Below are 20,528 nucleotides of genomic sequence, written 5' to 3'. Positions count from 1 at the left end.
GGGAAAAAGATAGGACCTGTCCTATCTTTTCCCGTAATACGGGGCCGTGCGCCATAGGTTGCTATGGAGAGGGCCGGGGGTGAGCTGCCGGCAGTGTGAATATAGCGAAAGACTTGTTTTACATCTATTCATTTTGTTGAAGGCAAATAAGGAATGATTGAATTGCATACGGCTATCGTACACGTATCTAGAATCCAAATCTAATACAAATGCTTTTGTGTCATGTTGTTTGAGGAAATAGAAGCATACTTTTTTATGTCCATCATGTATGTGTTATGCATTTTCTATATGTGGTATTTTCATATCATATTTTCTTTATCCTCTTACAGTACATCATGGTAAAACTTTGTGTTTGAAGTTCTCTACATTTCCCTGGCTGACGTTGACTACAACAGATAAGCATGTGCTCTCATCAAATGAATCGTAAGTCATTTTTAATGTTATACTGCAAAAAAAATGCCTGCTTAGGAATGGGTATTGCGGCTGATTTATTAATATTGTTCTAATGGGATCTTGTTACTACGTACAGAGTGGTAAGTGACATGTCTCACTGAATTACCACAGTGCTTTTTCCATTAAAATGTTCATTTACAACTCACAGCTCATTTTGAATCTGTAAGCCATGAGAATCCCAAACCTGTTTTAGTTTATACCCGCCAGTTGCCCAAACACATGGGCCAACTGGGAGCTTAAAGTGTTCCTGGAAAAAATTAACGGTGGCCTTATGTCATTGGTGGGGATAAATGAAGCAGGTGCAGTAACATCTAAGTCTGGGGCATGTCTTGCCAGCTTGGCACATCTAAAGGCTAGTATTTTTGCCCATTCTGCTTTGTGAACAGCATAGTGAAGCCACAGATTCACAATGGGATTTAGGTCTGGACTTTGACTGAGCCATTCTAACACATGAATATGGTTTGTCGTATACCATATCAATGTAGCTCTGTATATTTAGGGATGGTGACCCTTCACCTCAGTCTCAAATCTTTTGCAGCCTCTAACAGGATTTCTTTACACTTCAAAAATACTTGATACTTTATGTTGCTCTATCATAAAATATCAATAAAATAGATATACTTTTGTGGCTGTAACCTTCAAAAATTAGTTGGTTATGAGTTATGAATACATTTGCAAACCATAGTAACTACTCTGATACTGTCCCCTATGTACATTTATATAATTACTATAATACTGCCCCCTTATGTACAAGAATGTAATGCTAATGCCTACTATGAAAGAATGTAAATACTATAATATTGCCGTCTATGTGCGATATAATTGCAATAATACTTTTCCTTATGTACAAGAATAAGAGTACAATTACACCACCATCTATTAAAGATTATACACACTATAAAATTACCCTCTACATACAAGAATATTACTACCATGTTTCCCAAAAAATTAAACCGATCCTTAAAGAGGACTTGTCACACATAATTTCAGAACTAGGAGCTGCTTACCAAAGTAAGCAGCTCCTAGTGCTTAAACAAACGCTGCAGTGTTAGAAGGATAGAGTTACCGGAAAACTCCGGTAACACTTAGGCTACATTCACACTAACGTATGGGGGACGTATATACGGCCGATATACGTCCCCAATACACTTCTATGGGTGCACGGCACCCTACGGGAGCGGTACGGTGCAGCACACGTGCGGCACCGTACCGTTCCGTACCCGGGAAAAAGATAGGACCTGTCCTATCTTTTCCCGTAATACGGCGCCGTGCGCCATAGGTTGCTATGGAGAGGGGCGGGGGTGAGCTGCGCTCACCTCCTCCTCCTCTCCCCGTACACTGCCGTTGCCCGCTACGGTACGGTACGGGCGAGCAACGGCAGTGTGAATATAGCCTAACACTGCGGCAGAGTACAATGTAAAAGTCTGGCCGCTCGCAAAGCGGTCCAATTTACTCATGAGGCGGCAGTCCGAGGTGCTGCCTCTTCCCCCGACCGCCCTGCTCGCTCCATAGGTCCCTAACCATGCCCCAACCCTGCCCCCTCATGAATACATTGGACCGCTTTGCGAGCGGTCCCACTTTTAAATTGTACTCTGCCGCAGTGTTAGATAGTGTTACCGGAGTTTTCCGGTAACACTGTCCTTCTAACACTGCGGCATTTGTTTAAGCACTAGGAGCTGCTTACTTTGGTAAGCAGCTCCTAGTGCCGAAATAATAGCAATAAAACTGTAAGTAAGGGGGTTAAAATTATCTTTATTGTATACCTCACTAGGGTATTAAAATTTGAGAACTTTTCTTTTATTGACAAACCCTCCGTCCATGGTTTGTTTTTGCTGCATATTGCAGCAAACACCCGCTGATAACACCCGCGATAAGTCCCAACGGTAAAAAGCCAACGGTGCCGCCATGTTTGCCTTAGATTTTCGCTCCCTTCAATGTCATTGGGCATTGACGATCTGTCTCCATGATCTGTCTGTATGATTTCTGGCCATTTTGTTACAATTTAGCAATTGGTCAATAAAATCCCCATGTACTGCCATAGTGTATAGTTTAGTATGGAATAGTATGTAGTGGGATCGATCCGACAACCTAGGGTCAAAGTACCCTAGGGGGTTTGAAAAATAGTAAATAGCCCCCCCCCCCTTTTCCCTAGAACTGATATAGAAATAAACTGTAAAAATCATAAACGTATTAGGCATCGCCGTGTCAAAAAATGTCTAATTTATCAACATATAATAACTGTTAATCCAAGCGTTTACCCCTTGTAACTGAAAATAGTGCCCAAGATCGAAAATGCCACTTTTTCCATGCCAGTACATGACATGGAATATTAAATACCGTCACTATGAAGTACAATTTGTTACGCAGAAAACAAGACATCTTTACTTTGAAAATAAAAAAGTTGTAGATTTATGGGAATAAAGAATGGAAATGCAGAAACAAAAAAAGGGTCTGGTCATTAAGGGGTTAAGGGCCTGAATTGCCTTATCAGCCAATAATGTCCATAGTTTTTAGACCCCTTTTCTTGTAGAAAGATGTGTGTGATGACCACAACATGTGTGATTCTTTATTATAAGGAGTAAATAGATTTATTTTGCCTTTCACAGCGTTTTGGCTAACCTGTAACTATTTATTCCTCACAAATAGACCTTTGCTTTTATGGTAAAGACCAGAACGATTGTGGTATCAGAAAACACCCTTGCCATATACACAGATGACCCTTCCCAGAACTCCCTGGTCCGTTTGCACCATCCTTTTTATAGAGCAGTAAACTTGACACATCTGGTGATGCATTCGGCCACTCTCCAATGTGACAAGCAGGCTTTTCCTTGAAGGAGTCATTTACATACATGTGGGATAAGTGCAGAGAGTACACATGTACAGATAATTGCCTTTTATCTTCCCTTGTGTACAATGATCTAGTTTTATTACAGGTGACGGGTTCTGTAACCCCCACCATGTATAGAGTATTGATGCGACTTGTGGTTTTCCCCTATAATGAGAGGACTCCGCATCATTTTATTGCATTTTCCATTTACGATCTCTCCTTATTATTTCCAGGGTAAGGTTCTGTGTTGTAGATTTATTGCTGTAGCAGATAAACTGCAGACACAAGAACAGCTAAGAGATTTCACAATTGGCGCAGTACACATGCATATATTTCTCAAGTCCCCTGAGCCAAACAAATGGGCAAAAGATATGTAGTTATCAGGCAAGTGATACAAGGCATAAATACTCCGAATACAGAGCTTTGTTCCAGTCCGCTGAGAATTTAGTGCTGTTCGTAAACCTTTATTCCCAGACCTGTTTTTGTTTAGCTTTCTTATGTGGTGACATTTGAGTCTGCATCATGTAAAAAAAGCTAAGTCAATGGAGGTTTGAAGTGCAGTTTTTTTTTTTTTTCCTTAAGTCGCTGATGGCATTGCATTTTGCTTAGATGATTGAAATCTTTGTCGCTGAATAGTGTTTAAAGTGTCATCTCTTGTTCTGGACAGAACCACTAGGCTGGTGTCTCGAGGAGCTCTCATAGTGATTTATTTGACTTGTTTGGTTTATCATATTTATTTAGTTTGTGATTTCAATAAATGGCTCAGTACCTCAGTCAATTTCATTAAGGGAACAGGCGTTCTCAACTCGAAAAACATATGTCCGCGTGGAAAGTACAGACATTTGAGTCCTTTCTAATTGCTGTCATTTGCATGGTTTATTCTAAGATTGGCTTCAAACAGACCCAAATTCCATGAACAATACAAAAAGGGAGATCAAATATGCACAATGCACCAGAATTCTGGCGCAACTGCAAAAGAAAGTGCTGCAGGAACGGTGAATATGCCAGCATCCGCAAAATGAGTGGATAACGTAATGCATATTCCTATCTGATTTTACCCTATAAACAATCGAATGATACCCATGTGTTGTTCCTACTTCCTCTTCCAGTCTTTGGCATAGAATTGAGTGTGTTGTCTACAGCCCTCACTTAACATGATGTCTTGTTTTCTCTCATGAAAGAGATCAGCAGCAAATGAGATTTCCACTCTCCACTCATTTCCACTATCCAAGTCAACCCACTAATCGCAGCACATTCAGTACATACAGGAGCTATATAGTGACTAGCCTGTCAGCTTTTAACACATGCAGAATTTTTGAATAAGTAGTAAAAACCGAAGTTAAATAGTTTCATGAAGTGTAACCTATGTTGTGTAAGCACTGAGGGTTAAAAGCTTCCCTGCTGTGAAGAAAGTGTCCATAGAGTAGCTGCTGGGATAAGATGACTGCCGAGGAGTGATAGGTCTTGAGGTGCAGAGAAAGATGAAGAATGTTCTGCAGGATCACAGATTATATGGAAGTGATCACAGGGAACAGGGGAAAACCTCTGCCACCCTTATTCTTTGCAGTAGAGTTCTGCACCCACAGAGCAGCATCAAATGGTCACCCCTGCTTCCACCTCCCTCCATACTTATCAGGGAGCCACAGCCCCCCAGTCTATGATGGCCTTACTGTTTTTTTTTTTTTTTCTTTTGAAAAGTTGCTGCTATGAGAGGATATACTCAGAATAGAAACTGCTGGATATATGCAATGAACGTAATAGGCAAAGTTTTCCTAGAACACAGAAGCTATTGATTTGTGAATCAAATTTGATGTTATTGGGGGGGGGGGGGGCACTTGAAAGCATGCTGTAGACATTTGTTAATACAGGGTAGAGAAACGCTCAGGCCACTGACTGGTACCCTTTAGCCATAGTGGCTATTATTTTGTGTTGAACGCCTCCATGCTTTCATCTGTCTTCTGTATTTAATTGTAGTAGTATTAAACAGTCAATGAGGCTGATAACTATAGAGCAGAGAGTTTATCTCCACCCCTTCTTTTTCTTTACTCATGGTTTTTGTCAATTTAACGACCTGTACAAAAAAGGCATGTTTCTAACACTGTGCACCTAAAAAATATGAAATAAAATTTTTGGCCATTTTCAGGTATGAATTTAAAGATTAACTGTAAAGGTTTTTTTTTCCACATATCAATAGTTCTTGGGAAGTAAAACAACTTTGCCTATTATCTTTATTGAGTAGTTTCTTTGCTGTAGCCTCAGATTACCTCAGTGCTGCAATGGCTGCTTCCTCTCCATGTGCTGATAAGCCCTATGAATCTGTACCTCGTTTACACTTTGTTTCTTGGTTGGTTTCATGGGAGGGTAGGAGGTCATGTGACAGTGTATGAATCAGAGGTAGATGTGTCTAAGATGGTGAATACAGACGTCTCCTTCACAGAATAGTGAGGTACAAGATCTTCCCTGTTCCCTAACAGTACCTACATCCCAGTCTGTGATTCTACAGAACTTTCTCTGTCTCTCAGCCTTATGCTGCTCCCTTCCCCCACCTTGTAATCGGCAGTATCAGCTCTGTGCAGATAAGCTATTTACCCTTAGTGCTCACACAGCACAGGCTATAGACTTCATGTACTTATGCTTTCTCTCCCTTATTACATGTTCCCTGCTCCTCCATGTGATGGAAGCGGCAAGGCTGGTCACCATATACATCCTGTAGGTGCACTGTGCAGTGTTCAGTGGATTTACTTAAACTAAATGCTAAATTACTTTGAGAGCGAACACAAGGCATCATGGGATCTGTGGGCAAGCTAACTGGCCTCATCGTGAGGGCATAGACCAGTGGTGGCGAACCTATGGCACGGGTGCCAGAGGTGGCACTCAGAGCCTTTTCTGTGGGCACTCAGGTCAATGTCCCAATTTCACCAAACAGGACCAAATCCACCAAATCTTCCTGCAGTCCCCAGCGTCTTAAAAGATACTGCTCTCAGAGCTATTTTAAAGCGACATTTCATTGGCTGTTCGAACTGCGGGAAAAGTGAGAAGGTGTGGACAGAACTGCATTGTCTTTGGAGGTCATCATGCTGGACCCACCACTCTTCCTGGAGAGAAGCTACAATGATGGTCTGAATTTTTTTGCCCACCTTCTTTCAACTCTATTGGTGGCCTTAGGAGAGCCAATACATTGAATGATGTTGAAAAACAGGTAGCAATAAGTTACTGCTTGAAATGCCATGTTTGGATGTCATGGTAAATAAGTGGATTTTGGTTGTAGTTTGGGCACTCGCTCTCTAAAAGGTTCGCCATCACTGGCATAGACTGACAGATATTAGTCTCCGCCCACTTCACCTCTGGTAAGAAAGAATTTTGTCGAACACTTGCAGATCAGAAAATGCCAGAACATCTATGTTATAAAAAAGTTTAGTTCATCTTTCCCACTAAGGTTTCTAAACTGCCCCCCTTGTCAATGATATTCCAGTTTAATTCCTTTCACAACACAAGAGGTTTTACATTTTTGTGTATTTTAGAAATAAAATACTAAGCCCTTTCTAGTTGTTTTTATATTTAAAAAAATATATATATTTTAACTACTGTAGGCATGTTTGAGAAATAATAACATGTGTCTTCATTTCCTGATAAGTATTTAGTATGATGGCGCATGCTGTGAAAATGAAGGTGAGATGGCCTGTTTGTAAGAATGTAGGCCACATAAAATGACTGTAATTTTAGCTATTACTCTTTGTACTGTGTGAAAGGATCCCTAGAACAAGATTGCTACTCTGCTGTCTTCTGGTTTCATGAATTGCATGGAGAATTGTCTGACTCAAATCTTTCTAATTTGAGAAATCAAAAGGAGTAAATAAACCCTGGTTACATACCTTTATCTTCCATTAGGTTAAACGTTCTAAAATCAAAGCTATTTCTTTTTTTTTTCTTTCTAGATGTGATTTGCAAGCCAGTTACTTGAGTTGGCTGCAAGACCTAAGGAATGGGGTGCATTTTGAAAATTAGAGCTGTACCTCCTGTTCTTAAAGGGGTGTTCCAATTTCAGCAACTAATTGATACTGTTTGAATGATGAAAAGTTATACACATTTCAATATACTTTCTATATCAATTCCTCAACATTTTCTATATCTCTGCTTGCTGTTATTCTATAGAAAGCTTTGTTGTTCATTTCCAGCGGAGAGAAATCAGACCATGGTCACACAGGTGCACAGCTAGTTATAAACTACAGCTCTGGTTATTCTCTATACTAACAATCCTTGTGTGACCATGGTCAGATTTCTCTCCACTGGAAGTTAACATAGAAGCTTTCTTTAGAGTGACAGCAAGCAGAGATCTAGAAAATCATGAGGAATTGATACAGAAAGAACTGTTGAAAAATAGTATACTTTTTCATCATACAAAAATGAACATAAATTTGCAGAAGTGGGAATACCCCTTTATAATAATTCCTTTATTTATATAGCGTGAACAGAGGAGTCCCTGTCCCCAAAGGGCCTTTGCCACTGGCTGTGCTGTCTCCTTTACTTTGTTTAGAAAAAAAGAGGGAAAATAATCTAAACTTTTGCTTTTATTCTGTTAGTAGTTTTTGATATGTCACCAAACCTGTTATTTAAAAACATGCGTCTCTTACTGACAATTACACTAGCCTTAATGCCAAAAAAGTCATGATCCTCCCCTATCCTTCTCTTTACCTCCTTGTCACATTACCGGGAATGTTTTTGTCTGTGGGAGCAACAACCACTGGAGGAAATGTCCGATAAGAGAGGTTTCTGTTTGGGGGGGGGGTGACATCATGAGGATCTGATAAGTCTCATTCAGGGAGTATACAATGTCACCACATTGCAAGTTACAAATTTGCAGAGAGGTGAATGGAAGCGCAAACGGCTGTTTCAGGTTTTATTAAAAGACCAGATATCAACTTTTGGGGTGCATTCACATGGCGGTATGCTCACACTCGGGATAAGTTAGAGCATGCTTTATCTTTTCCCGGTGTGCAGTGCGGAGCAGTGGCACCGCCGTGCCGCCATTGCCGTCTATGGGGACGTATATGCGGCATATATGGGGCACATAGATGGCCATCTGAATGATCCCTTAAAGCAAACCTGTCACCAGGAATGTCATTTTTAGCTGGTGAAAGGTTCCAATAACTTATGCTTTGCTGATTCTAAAATTCCTTTGTCAGAATCTTGAATACTACAACACCCTGCCATAAGGGAATTATGACCTGTCCTTTTTTTCATTTTGTGCATTTTTATATTCCTTTATTTGCATATATTTTCACATATCAAAATATAATGTTCTACTGTTAATGTGATGCAAGTATTTAACAAAAATGTAAGCCGCTGAAATTGGACTTGTTAACACATGACTCATTTTAGTTCACTGAGAAGCAAAGACCACGGTTTAATCTGGAGAAGTTGTCATCTACTACAAGATGTTGTGATGGAAGATTTTCCCTCTGAAATCTTTCTCCAGAGACCGAAGATTGTGAAGGTTAGCTGAAAACATGTGATGTTTTAAATATTCTATTTTATTACCCGATATGTAGCATTCTTATATGACAAGTCAACTTTTGCAACCTGCTGGTAATTAAAAATTGTGGCCATAACTGCAACGGACACCTATTTCTCCATAGTAGACTACAGATTAAGCATCAGAAGCCTGTGCCTGCAGATAGATTTGCCACTTATCTTTTCTTAGTAGATTATCCAGAACAGGACACCTCGGTCTGTGAATAGTTTGCACCCAGAATAAGAAGACGCGTTGCATTGTACTTTGTCTGGTTACACTTACTATGACTTACTTTTATAGCATTAATCTTAGTGTACCCCTTTTTAATTTAATTGCTACGAGACTTGCCTTTCTGTAATTTTAATGACTTCCTTTCTGAGACTGATGTGATATTCTCCTGCTATTGTACCTAGAGTCTTTTGTCATTATTGAGTCTTGCATTTGAAAAAGATGGCCAGCAACATTTGGCCTTTCAGTCTGCTTGCTGCTTGCATCGCTTGTGTATACTGCTGAGAAGCCGACTGAACTTTCATAGAGACCCCGGCTTCTTGAGTACTAAACAAGGTAAGCAGAATCTATCATTTCTTTTTTTGGTAGAAAATAAGTTTAGTGAATGAAAACTTGATTTTAATGGATTTGTTAGTAACGGATCCTGCTCTGGTTGAGCTGTATTACATTGAAGGTCATTATTCTGAATGGCTGTATAACTACTGCATTTGTTAATGTCATAATGGTTACTATGGTCAAAAAATGTTGTTGGTTGCATTTTTAATTGCTTTCCCCTGACAAACGTACAGTATGATTTTTGCCAGAGGTCGTTGTAAAAAGCCATACTTATTTCCCTTCATCAGCTCACTCCTTAAAGGAAGTCTACCACCACTGAAATACTGGTGTCACTCTCTCTGGCAGAATCTGCTCTTCTTTTAGCTTCATATGTTTTTGTTTTTCCAAAAAATACCCTTTAAAAATATGCAAATGAGCATGAGAGGCTGTGGGCTCCATAGATGTTTATTTAACCTGGAGCCTCTCAGGCTTATTTGCAAATTTTTTTTCTTTTTTTTTTTGTAAAAACAACCTAGAGGGGGCACACACCAGTATGTCAGTGTGCTTGGTTTACAATCCTTAATCCTGGTGGTAGTTTTCTTTTAAAGGAAATCTATCACTTTAATTAATGACTACAAAGCATCACCAGCCCGCAAATTGCCGAGCGCCATGCTCCAAGATCCCTGTCAGCTCTATAGTGAATTATGCAGCGGAATGGTAATGCGCGGCTGTCTGCTCCATTAGTCTGAGGAGCGGGGAGGGGTCCGTCATACCTATGTGTGTGGCAGAAGGACTGAGAAAAGTGAACTTTGTAGTATCTTTGTAGTCTGCTGTAGTATACTATGAACTATGGATCTTCTCTGTCAGAAAAGCTAAAAGCTTTACAGGCTTTCCCTGCTCACTCTACGCTTCTACAGATTCTATTTCTATGCATTGCATATTTTGCAGATGTCATTTCCCAGAATTCCTCTGTGTCCTACCACACTCCAGGCGCTCGGAATTCACAGAATCCTTCCCCTGAAAATGAGCTTCTCCGACCTTCTGTGGTGGGACGTGCCAACCAAAGACTGAGTGGAGATGGACAGGATTGGGATGCTACATCTTCCAGGCAAGATACACATGTCCATAATTTACTGTGTGTGTACAATCGAACGGTTGTTTCTGATGCCAAATTTATTAAAATGTTGAAGGCTACATAGTTTGAGCTGCAATCCATGAAAGACTAGACTCCTTTCTTACTTTCCCCTCCTGACCAAAAACCCTGAGGTGCTCTTCTAACTAACCCCCTCCACCAAGCACTTTAGTGTAATTTTCATAAAGGATACCTGTCACCAGAATTTAACCCCCCCTCACCCCCTAAGCAACAATGCATGCTGATAAAGGGATACAAGTGCTACCCATCAACTAAAAGGCACAAGGTATGGGGAGGATAAGATGGGCTGGCCTATCAGGACACCCCCCCCCCCCCCTCTGATGCCAGGTAATATAAGATAAAGATGGTTTATAAAGAAAGCCTCCCCAACCCCCCTCCCTTCCATTTCCTGGTGGGTAGAATGTCCTGGAATCCATACAGAGCTTATATAGAGCATATATAGCTTGGATCCAGTGCGCATCTGGTTGGGCTTATAAGGCCAGAGAGAAAGTCCATCCAGGATATCCAAAAGCCTTTCACAGTTCATACATTATACATTGGGTCAAATAATTATATTTATAGGTATAAAACAAACATGTGTTATAACATCAATTAGCGTTTCCTGCCATGGTCTAACAGAATGGTGATGACGGTTATCTTACAATACAGGCAGTCCCCGGGTTATGTACAAGATACGGACCATCGGTTTGTTCTTTGGTTGAATTTGTATAAGTAAAAACTGTATATTTAGTTTCAGACAAAAAATTTTTTTTGCCCCAGTGACAATTAGATTTTCAAAATTTTAGCTGCAATGCGACCAGGGATTATCAATAAAACTTCATTACAGACACCTTACAGCTGATCATTAAAGTAAAGGATCCACAGAGCTTCACCAGAGGTCACAGTGGGCAAAGCGGTCCGTCTTTAACTAGGGGTCGTCTGTTAGTCATGTGTTCTTAAGTAGGGGTCTGCCTGTACCTTGAATTCTTCTATCCCTAGTTAGGGTTAGAAGAGCTAAGCCTGGGGAATCAAGCCAGGGACCCCATATGGCTTCAAATGTTTTAATTGAATTTTGCTTTTGGTAGACAAATTTATCCAGTCGTAATAGAAGATTGGCCCTAGGAATAAATTCTGAGAACCTCTTGCCAATTAGCGTAATCTAGGGCAGTTCCAATCAGGTGGATCAGGTCTGTACTAGATCTGAAGGGAAACAATTTTTAGCTAAAAGAAGGGTGTCAGTTAGTTAATAGGACTCTATAGGAACCTTTCACTATCTGTATATGCAAAAATGTGGTGACCGGTTCCCTTTAACCTTTGGCATGAAAATAAAAACAAAGTTATGGGTGACAAGTGTAGGCATAGCCCTACTTAGTCTTCAACTAGTAAAGGAGGAGGTTTGTACTGTTATAGCTATATGGACATTGAGGGGAAACACCACTCCCCCCACCATTGTCCATTGAAAATGAGCGACCGATGCATGCGCCGTGCCTTATTGCACTGTGACCATGCACAATTGAAGTCTATGGGGCTGTTATCTGGCTGCAGTTTGTGCTGCCAGCTCTTGCCCAAAGATCAAGATCAGCAGGGACTACCACCTTTTTGTAGGTGACCAGGAATTCAAGTAACATTAGGATGTGGGAAGAACATGTGTGCAGTAAGAGCCGGAGACCTAGGAGTGACCTAATACTGTATATTTAGTGAGCCCGCTGCCCACTTTGTTCTCACAGCAGCCTTTGGTATATTTGTTGGGAATAATGCAGGCTAAAACACACTGTAAGGTTTATTCTCTTTGATAAATATGCTTACATAATAATGCATGTATTTGTGAATGCTAAAAACTGGATAACGTATACACTCGAGTATAAACGGAGGTACCTACTTTTACCACAAAAATTGGGAAAACTTATTGACTTGAGTATAAGCTAAGGGTGGGAAATACAGGAAGGTACTCTTTAATGAAATGTCCAGCAGCAGAGCCCCCCTAATAATTAAATGTCCAGCAGCAGAGCCCCCCTAATAATTAAATGTCCAGCAGCTCAGCCCCCCGAAACATCCAGCAACCCCGGCACCCTCTTCTCACTGCATCTCCGGGTTCCTGGCAGTGCGGGCAGATATATGCGCTCTGCCCGTCCGTACGCACACACTGACTTCATTCGGTGGAAACACGCTGTGTTATAGTGTGTGCACAGGCAGAGAGCATACACGTTCCTCTGCCCGCACTGCCAGGAATATGGATATTCATTGAGAAGAGGACACCGGGGGTGACTGCTGGAGGGCAGGTATACAAGTTTATTTTTTTATACACTCGAGTATATGCCAAGATGAGTTTTTTCAGCACATTTTTTTGTTCTGAAAAACTCTGCTTATACGCAAGTATATACGGTAATAGAGCCTTTTTTAAGTTGCATTATTTATTACTTATTGGCATAGTGAACAGACATTTAGTTTTTGTTTCATTTTTGCTTTTCAGATTGTTCCCCTGGGATTAGATATCACAGTTGTGTGGGTTTTTCTGTCCAGGAAAATGTTATTTTAGAAGCATAAGGAGCGTAGTTGACAGTACCAGGGCATCAAGTGGATCAGCAGAGCATGTAGCATTTTATGAAGCAATATCTTGTCAATTAGGTTTTCCATGCATTTTAACAAGTAGTTTTTATAACTTCATTTTATTTGAAATAGGAGCTAGAAAACAATGCACATTTTGTTGTGTATGATGTTGAAACTCACTCAGAGTTTACATCTTATTTGGCCCAAGTTTTTTTTCAAGTTCTTTTTGGAACCTTTAAAAAAGCAGTTAAACAACATCCTGAACCAAAAAATATAGGAACCTGCAGCAAAGATTCTCAAATGTTCTTCCAGAGAATAGAAATATTGGTGTTGTATTGTTAAAGATGATCATAGTTGTTTAACCACTTGGGGACACAGCCCTTTTTTCATTTTTGTGTTTCTATTTTTTTACTCCCCACTTTTTCAAAATTCCATAAATTTATTTCGAGCATCATAAGGGCTTGTTTTTTTTTTTTTTTTCAAAACTGTTAACTACAGTAATTATTATTGCTATTATTGCTATAAATATTTAATATCCTATGTCATGTACTGGGAAAAATTCCAAATGTGGTGAAATTGACAAAAGAAACCACATTTTCATTTAGGTCCTGTTTTTATGGCTTTCACTGTGCTATTCTTTGGATCAATACAATCATCGAGATACCAAATTTATATAAGCATTATGGTTTAGTAGATTTTAAAAAAAAATGTAATCTTTTATACAAAAAAAAATTCATTGATCTCAGCATATGGCAAAATATCTTTTTCATAGTTCAGTGTACTAAGCTGTGTACGGAGTCATTAAGTTTTCATTGCTACCAATACAGGGACTCCTACAACCTTTTAATCATTTTTTTATTAAAATGTTTATGTATTGCAGAAAAAGGGGCTATATTGACATTTGGGGGGCTATTTTCCGTTACGGGGTTCACCACCGGGAATAACTGGTTTTATACTTTGATACATTGGACATTTTGGGGATGCGGCAATGCCTCACATGTTTATGATTTCATTTGTTTATTGTTTATCTTTATATAAATTCTTGAACCTTCGGTGGTCTAACAGATCTTAACATATACTGCAATAACACTGTATAGATTGTGCTGACGATCCAGCCCAAGATGGAGGCCACGCGCCTCCAGCATTTAAATGCCCTCGGCGTCTTTTTCTCTGCTCATTTTCAAATTACTTTGGAGGAGATTTCGCATAACAAAGGGAGTTGTAGAAAGGACATTTTAAATGCTACCTGAGGGGACCAGTAGTTTGTTACTGTATGGTAAAATCTGGAGAAGGGTTCACTTTAATGGTCAAATAAAATATTGTTTATATACAAGTACTAAAAGTAGATTAAATACTAGATATTTGTACTTTTATGTAAATCTGATGCTGAGGACCCTTGCATCTGTGCTAAAAAGCTAAGAATCTGTTATACCTCTCCTTTATGCCTAATACACAGGGTGATCTTTCATCTCATCTATTTATCATGTCAGAATTGAATTATTTACTTCTTTTTTAAAAGTGGAAACAGTACTCAAGCACATGCAAACTCCAGGACTTCACATTGGTCTCCATTGGACAGAGCCAATTCAGACTCTGCAGAACTTGAGAATGAAGATACCTTAGATCTCCAGTTTCAGCAGCTCAGTCTCCCACAGTTTTCTGTTCTGGTTTTGGAAAATGCTGCCCCTCTCTTAAAATCAGGTCAGTTTAACATATGTGCACATTTATTAATTGGTAGAATAAGATATTTGTTTACTAGTAAAACCTTAATCTAACAGGATTTAAAGGGAATGGCCACTCTGTAAGGTAAATTGCCTGTGTGCCTACTGACAGGGAAGGCTGAAGGAGGCAAAGACACAGGTACATATACATGCAGAGGCATATCAAATGGAATACATTTATTGAAAAGGGGCCAACCCCTTTAAGGTACACAGGAAAATCGTCAATCTCCTAATTGAGATGCAGCAGGAAATGTGTAGGTTTTAAACAACATCTACCACCAATTTCAAGGATTGTACTGATTGACGTACTGGTGTTTGCCCCCTCTGGTAGGATTTGCTCTTCTTTTGGCTTTTTCTGCCCTTCTTTTTACAAAATAAAAGCTTTACAAGCTGTGCAAATGAGCCTGAGGGACTCCAGGCTCTCTAACTGTCAACTGGAGCCCCACCATAACTTCAGAAACCTTTTATTTTGAAGTTAGAGGTCTGTACTTATGGTTGGTTGCTAATATGTGTACAAAAGTTATGCTTTCGAGGGAGTTCATCCACATAGATGAGGGCTTATCACTGCATCAAAACATTCCAGCTATTTAAAAGGTTTTGTCTTCAGACTTTTATTTGATTAATTCCAATCGGTCCATAAAACATATCCAGCACAGGTACAGGTAACTTCTGTCAGTCATGGCCATGATTACGAGCTGTAAAGGCTTAGATGATGTCATGATCCCTTTACCTGTGCCGGATATGTTTGATAGAATGATTGGAATTTCTCAAATAACGTCTGAAAACAAAACTTTTTAAATAACAGGAGATTTTTGGTACTGGATCAATTTGATATTTGTCTCATGCTTACACCATCACACATGAGATTAACCTTTGGTGGAAAACCTAGCAATATGTACATCCCTGTGGATAGTCAGGATGTTTTTCTTTATTGTCATTATTCTGATTCCATTAACTTATAGTTTTTTCCCTCCCCATTCAGAAAGGCGAAAGCTTTTGATCTTGGTTCTCGAGCTTCTTACTGAAAACCTGGTTCTTCTTGAAAGGGCCATTTCCGAAAATGTCTGGGAGGACGGAAGCCTCATAGGACGAGAACTGGTGAGAGAGCAGTGTTATGATTATGGAAGGGATAATACATGCCCTAAATATCTCCTTTTCAGACTATTAGATGTTGATATTCGCTCTTCAACCTATAATAAGTTTGCATCAATAAAAACTTTCCTTCAAAGCACTTCTTGGCTTATCTTGATATAAAAGGCCTAGCCAGGCGCCCTGGTTGCTGTGACAACCTAAGAAGGCAAACAATAAGACAATGCCAATAACGCCTTTTATTTCTCTGATATTTCTTCATCTCCTAAAGGTTATGCATGGAGGACAATGCTGCAGAACCTGATTACAAATGATTTTTGGAGAGGGATGCCTGTGTGTGTTTTTTTTTTTTTGTATGTTTTTTTTCCTATAAATTGCAGCCTTCTTATATGATTTAAACCTATTCCAATAATGTAATAAGAACCTCGGCTTGGCTTTTTTTTTCCAGAGATGTAAACTGCTTTTCGTGCTTGATACACTCGGGGAGACTATATTGCATCATAAAAATAACAATCGTTCTGAGAAGCCTGACTCTTCTCTTGTGAACCACAGAATGGCATTTATCAGCATCTCTCTTTTTACAATGCGACTTCTGCAAACACTTATCCCAGTGGAAAAGGTAAGAGATGAAGAACAATCCTGAAAAGCAGAAACCTTTTAAAGGCTTCTTTCTCAAGATTGTTTTGGTTAATATTAATGCCCCAGGTTATTCTCTGCAATCTTCACTCCTGAGCTCTACTTTGAGTTGAAGGTGTTTTGTGACCACTTTTAGACTTAAATTTACAGTCGGGAATCGTTTATCTATACACTGTATTGATCAGTCCATTACCCTTTGTGAAATAATACAGAGGCAGCAAACATGATATGCACGTATAATACACTGTAGTTTATTTCTCTTCCCATTGCTGTCCAAAGTGAATTGTATGCTGTGGGAAATGCTTGCTGAAGCCTAATATAAATCTGTTACAGCCGGATACAATCTACCCAAAATTAACATTTCATAGAGAACCAAGTATACATTAATAACATTTCAGCCAAACCTGCCAACCAGCTAATGTGTAAAGGAGAGCCTGGTCTCCACTAATGCAATAATATTGGATTTCTTCATGCCAAATATTTGTGTGATAACCCTTTTCTAGAGGTGTCTCTGGGTGCAGTCACATGTGGTGCTTGTGTTGCGTTTTCACACTCCTACAAAGCAGCCTATATTAAAAAAGTCTCCATAAGGAGAACTCTTAATGTATATACTCGGCTTTTACTCGAGTCAAAAACAAATAAAAACTCACCTTTCTGGCAGCCCCTGTAGGCACATGCAATAATGGTATTGTGTGTGCCGGCAGCCGGTGGCGGCTGACGTCAAAACTGTGCGCTGCACGGACTTGCGGTTGACGGACAGATCGCATTGAAGACCCGTAGGGGCTGCCGGAAAGGTGAGTTTTTATTTTTTTTTTTATTTTTTTTTTTAAATCAACTGGCTGCACGACAAGGCAGGGAGCTGGCTATATGCACTGGGGCAGGGGCTGTGACCAATGCATTTCCCACCCTCGGCTTATAGTCGAGTTAATAGGTTTTTCCCAGTTTTTTTGTGGTAAAATTAGGGGCCTCGGCTTATACTCGGGTCGGCTTGTACTCGAGTATATACGGTACTTCCTGATCTTAGGTAGGCAGCCTCATTTAACATGAAGCATGACTTTCAGGAAGCCTAATAACATGATTAAAGGTAAACCAGTATATCTGTTCCCAAAGGAATAGATTCCAAACTGTAGACAATGCTGTTTCAATGTCTTTGCATCTCTTCAGTAAAGTGTAGTGAAGTGGTTTAGCTGAGTAGGAGGCTTTTGACTAGGAGAACTTTGCCAATTAAGGCAGCCTTATAGGCGTGTGGAGACTAACGGCAAATGATTCTCCACTAGGGGATTCTGGGAAATATGCAAATACTGTACATTTTCCAGGATGGGATAAGGAAAACATTACCTTCATGAAGCCTAATGAGATGGGTGGCCTAAATCCAGGATAGAAACCAGTTTTGGCACATAAAAAGCACATCTAGTACTACTGTAGAGAGAAACAAGTTTATCATATTTCTATATCAAAAGATATAGAGAAAATAGATTTTTATATTTCCCTGTACTACGTCTTCCATGCTGTGGTCCATAGCAGTTAGATGTAAAGTTGGTTCTTGTGCTATTCATGGGGCTCTGCTGCCCTCTGCCTGTCTACAGATAAATGCTGCAATCCTCTCAGTGTATCTGCTTCCTTTTTATTTTTGACAATTTAATCTCCACCAATTTTCCTCCCAGTAAAATACATGACAATATTCTAGTATTTAGCACCACCAGGTTGCTTAGCATAGGATTAATAATCCAGAACTCGTCTGTCGCTGCTCATTCATATTTCCATTTCGGAGAGATTTGCTACATATGATCAGCCAGATGTAAGGGAAGAAAAACACTCCTTGTGATGGATCTTGTCTTCACTCCAGTGACTATAAAATAATGAGGACAGAAAAGATAGGTTGATATTCTGCTCATATTCCTAGTCATTGAAAATACATGCTGTGCTAAGCACATTAAGTCACAAAAGTGACTCCCTTTAGTGGGTTTGATTTCTGAAGACATTACGGTGGAGCTAGGAATTATAATCAGCATTGGCGATATTCCGGAGAAAGCCACAGAGCTCACTGAACAAGCTTCTCCAAATTGGTCCTTTAGGGAACTGCACTGGGCACGTTTATGGCAGGGTTTTATGTCTTTGTGTCGCTCAATGAAATATTTAAATCTAATGTTCCTCAATAAAATATTTAAGATATTTGTAAAATTTGTGGCGTTAACAGAAGGCCATTACAGTACCAATGATGTTGTGACCTTCCTGAATGCTTATATATATATATATATTTTTTTTTTTTACATGTCCTTTATTCTGTTTCTAAAGGCAAATCAAGTGATACCAGAGAGCTTGATGAACGCGTTGTTTCTCTTATCTGTCGACCTGCCGTTCCGGACTTCATACCCCAGCGTTCATGAATCCGTTATAGCTTTTATGGAGCAGCTGAATTCTGACGACTATTGGGTTTATAAACAAGCCTCGGAGACCGCCTATTCCATCGAATGCACAACTTCTTTTATGTCCTGTGCCACAAAAGAGGTTTGTATGGAGCATATTTATAAGTATGTGTGTAAGGATAGTATAACCACACTTAATAATGTGCATAACCATCCAAGGGAATGAAATAGCTGTATGTATTCTACAAATTGGGACCAGATGCTGATTGTGTTTTTTATACATGAATTTGGCACAGCCATTTTACCTGAGCTGGTATTCGCAGCATGTAGAAGTATGCTTTACAGCAGCCACTAGGACCACGTAGACCTGCAGTCTAGGAAGCCTTCATTAGAAGAACCTTAAGCAACTCCTTTTCTAATTTCCTCTAAAACAAATCTGTTTTGGTATGAGAGCCGTTCTCTCAGAGACAAATGTTATTTGTGAAAAGTACTGTTGATGGGTTGCTAATTTACAGCTCTACATGTTCTCAAAAGAGGTGGTAAGATTTAGTATGCCCACAAATAAAAAGGTTAGGTCCTTCATATGTCCATCATATATGCAAAACCACAAAAACATAATTAGTGTCAATTAAAGGAGCATTCTTGGAATATGATACTTAAAATAAGAAGTCTCTATCTACAAGGAGCCAAAATGTTGCTGTTGTTGACAAATGGTAAATAAATTACCGTAAATCTTTTTCACTTTAATTTGAATACAGACAGTCCCCGGGTTACGTACAAGATAGGGTCTGTAGGTTTGTTCTTAAGTTGAATTTGTATGTAAGTCGGAACCGTATACTTTATCATTGTAATCCCAGCCAAATTTTTTTTGGTCTCTGTGACAATTGGATTTTAAAAATGTTTAATTGTCATAAGAACCAGGATTAACAATAAAGCTTCATTACAGACACCTCTGATAACTGTTACAGCTGTTTATTGTAGTCCAAGACTAAAGTACAAGCAGTTCCTGGGTAACGTACAAGATGGGGTCTGTAGGTTTGTTCTTAAGTTGAGTTTGTATGTAAGTCGGAACTGTATATTTTATCATTGTAGCCCCAGCCAGAATTTTTTTGGTCTCTGTAAAAATTGGATTTAAAAAATGTTGGATTGTCATAAGAACCAGGATTAACAATAAAACTTCATTTCAGACACCTCTGATAACTGTTATAGCTGATCATTGTAGCCTATGACTAAAGTACAGTAAATTACTAATATCCGGAGGTCCGTTTGTAACTAGGGGTCGTCTGTAAGTCAGGTGTTCTTAAGTAGGGGACCGCCTGTACAGTAAATTGCCAACTTCCAGAGGTCCGTTTGTAACTAGGGGTCGTATGTAAGTCAGGTGTTCTTAAGCAGGGGACCGCCTGTACCGGCATATTTTTTTACTAGATACAAATATATACATATATTCATACACATAGTATGCATACAAAGGATGATTTTGAAGGGCCAGTATATTTTTCAAAATGGTATATCTCAGTATCAAACCAGTGAACATATATGACACACAATTAAAAACATCTAAAAATTTTAATATACATGCATTTCAACTGGTGACCAAAATATAGGTCTACCCAGTAATAACACCTGCTGGATTACCCTGTGGTGATCAAAATTCCTCCCAAAAACGTATATAAAGAATTAAGTATCAAAAACGTGTAATGTC

General features: G+C 39.4%; 1 protein-coding gene across 4 annotated transcripts in view; it reads left to right on the top strand.

The window, feature by feature from the left end:
• RTTN (rotatin) overlaps positions 1–20,528 on the top strand; it is a 143,552-nt gene that overhangs the window by 18,272 nt on the left and 104,752 nt on the right. For all 4 annotated transcript variants that reach the window (XM_072152310.1, XM_072152311.1, XM_072152308.1 and 1 more), the window contains exons 6-13: positions 330–423; positions 8,660–8,774; positions 9,206–9,356; positions 10,284–10,443; positions 14,534–14,715; positions 15,718–15,833; positions 16,273–16,443; positions 18,756–18,968. In XM_072152310.1, the coding sequence (XP_072008411.1) occupies positions 330–423; positions 8,660–8,774; positions 9,206–9,356; positions 10,284–10,443; positions 14,534–14,715; positions 15,718–15,833; positions 16,273–16,443; positions 18,756–18,968 (1,202 nt within the window). The remainder of the gene's footprint in view (positions 1–329; positions 424–8,659; positions 8,775–9,205; positions 9,357–10,283; positions 10,444–14,533; positions 14,716–15,717; positions 15,834–16,272; positions 16,444–18,755; positions 18,969–20,528) is intronic.

Source organism: Engystomops pustulosus, chromosome 5, assembly GCF_040894005.1.
Source record: "Engystomops pustulosus chromosome 5, aEngPut4.maternal, whole genome shotgun sequence".
NCBI lineage: Eukaryota > Metazoa > Chordata > Amphibia > Anura > Leptodactylidae > Engystomops > Engystomops pustulosus.
The sequence above is the reverse complement of the archived record's forward strand: the minus strand, read 5'-3'. Positions and strand labels throughout refer to the sequence as shown.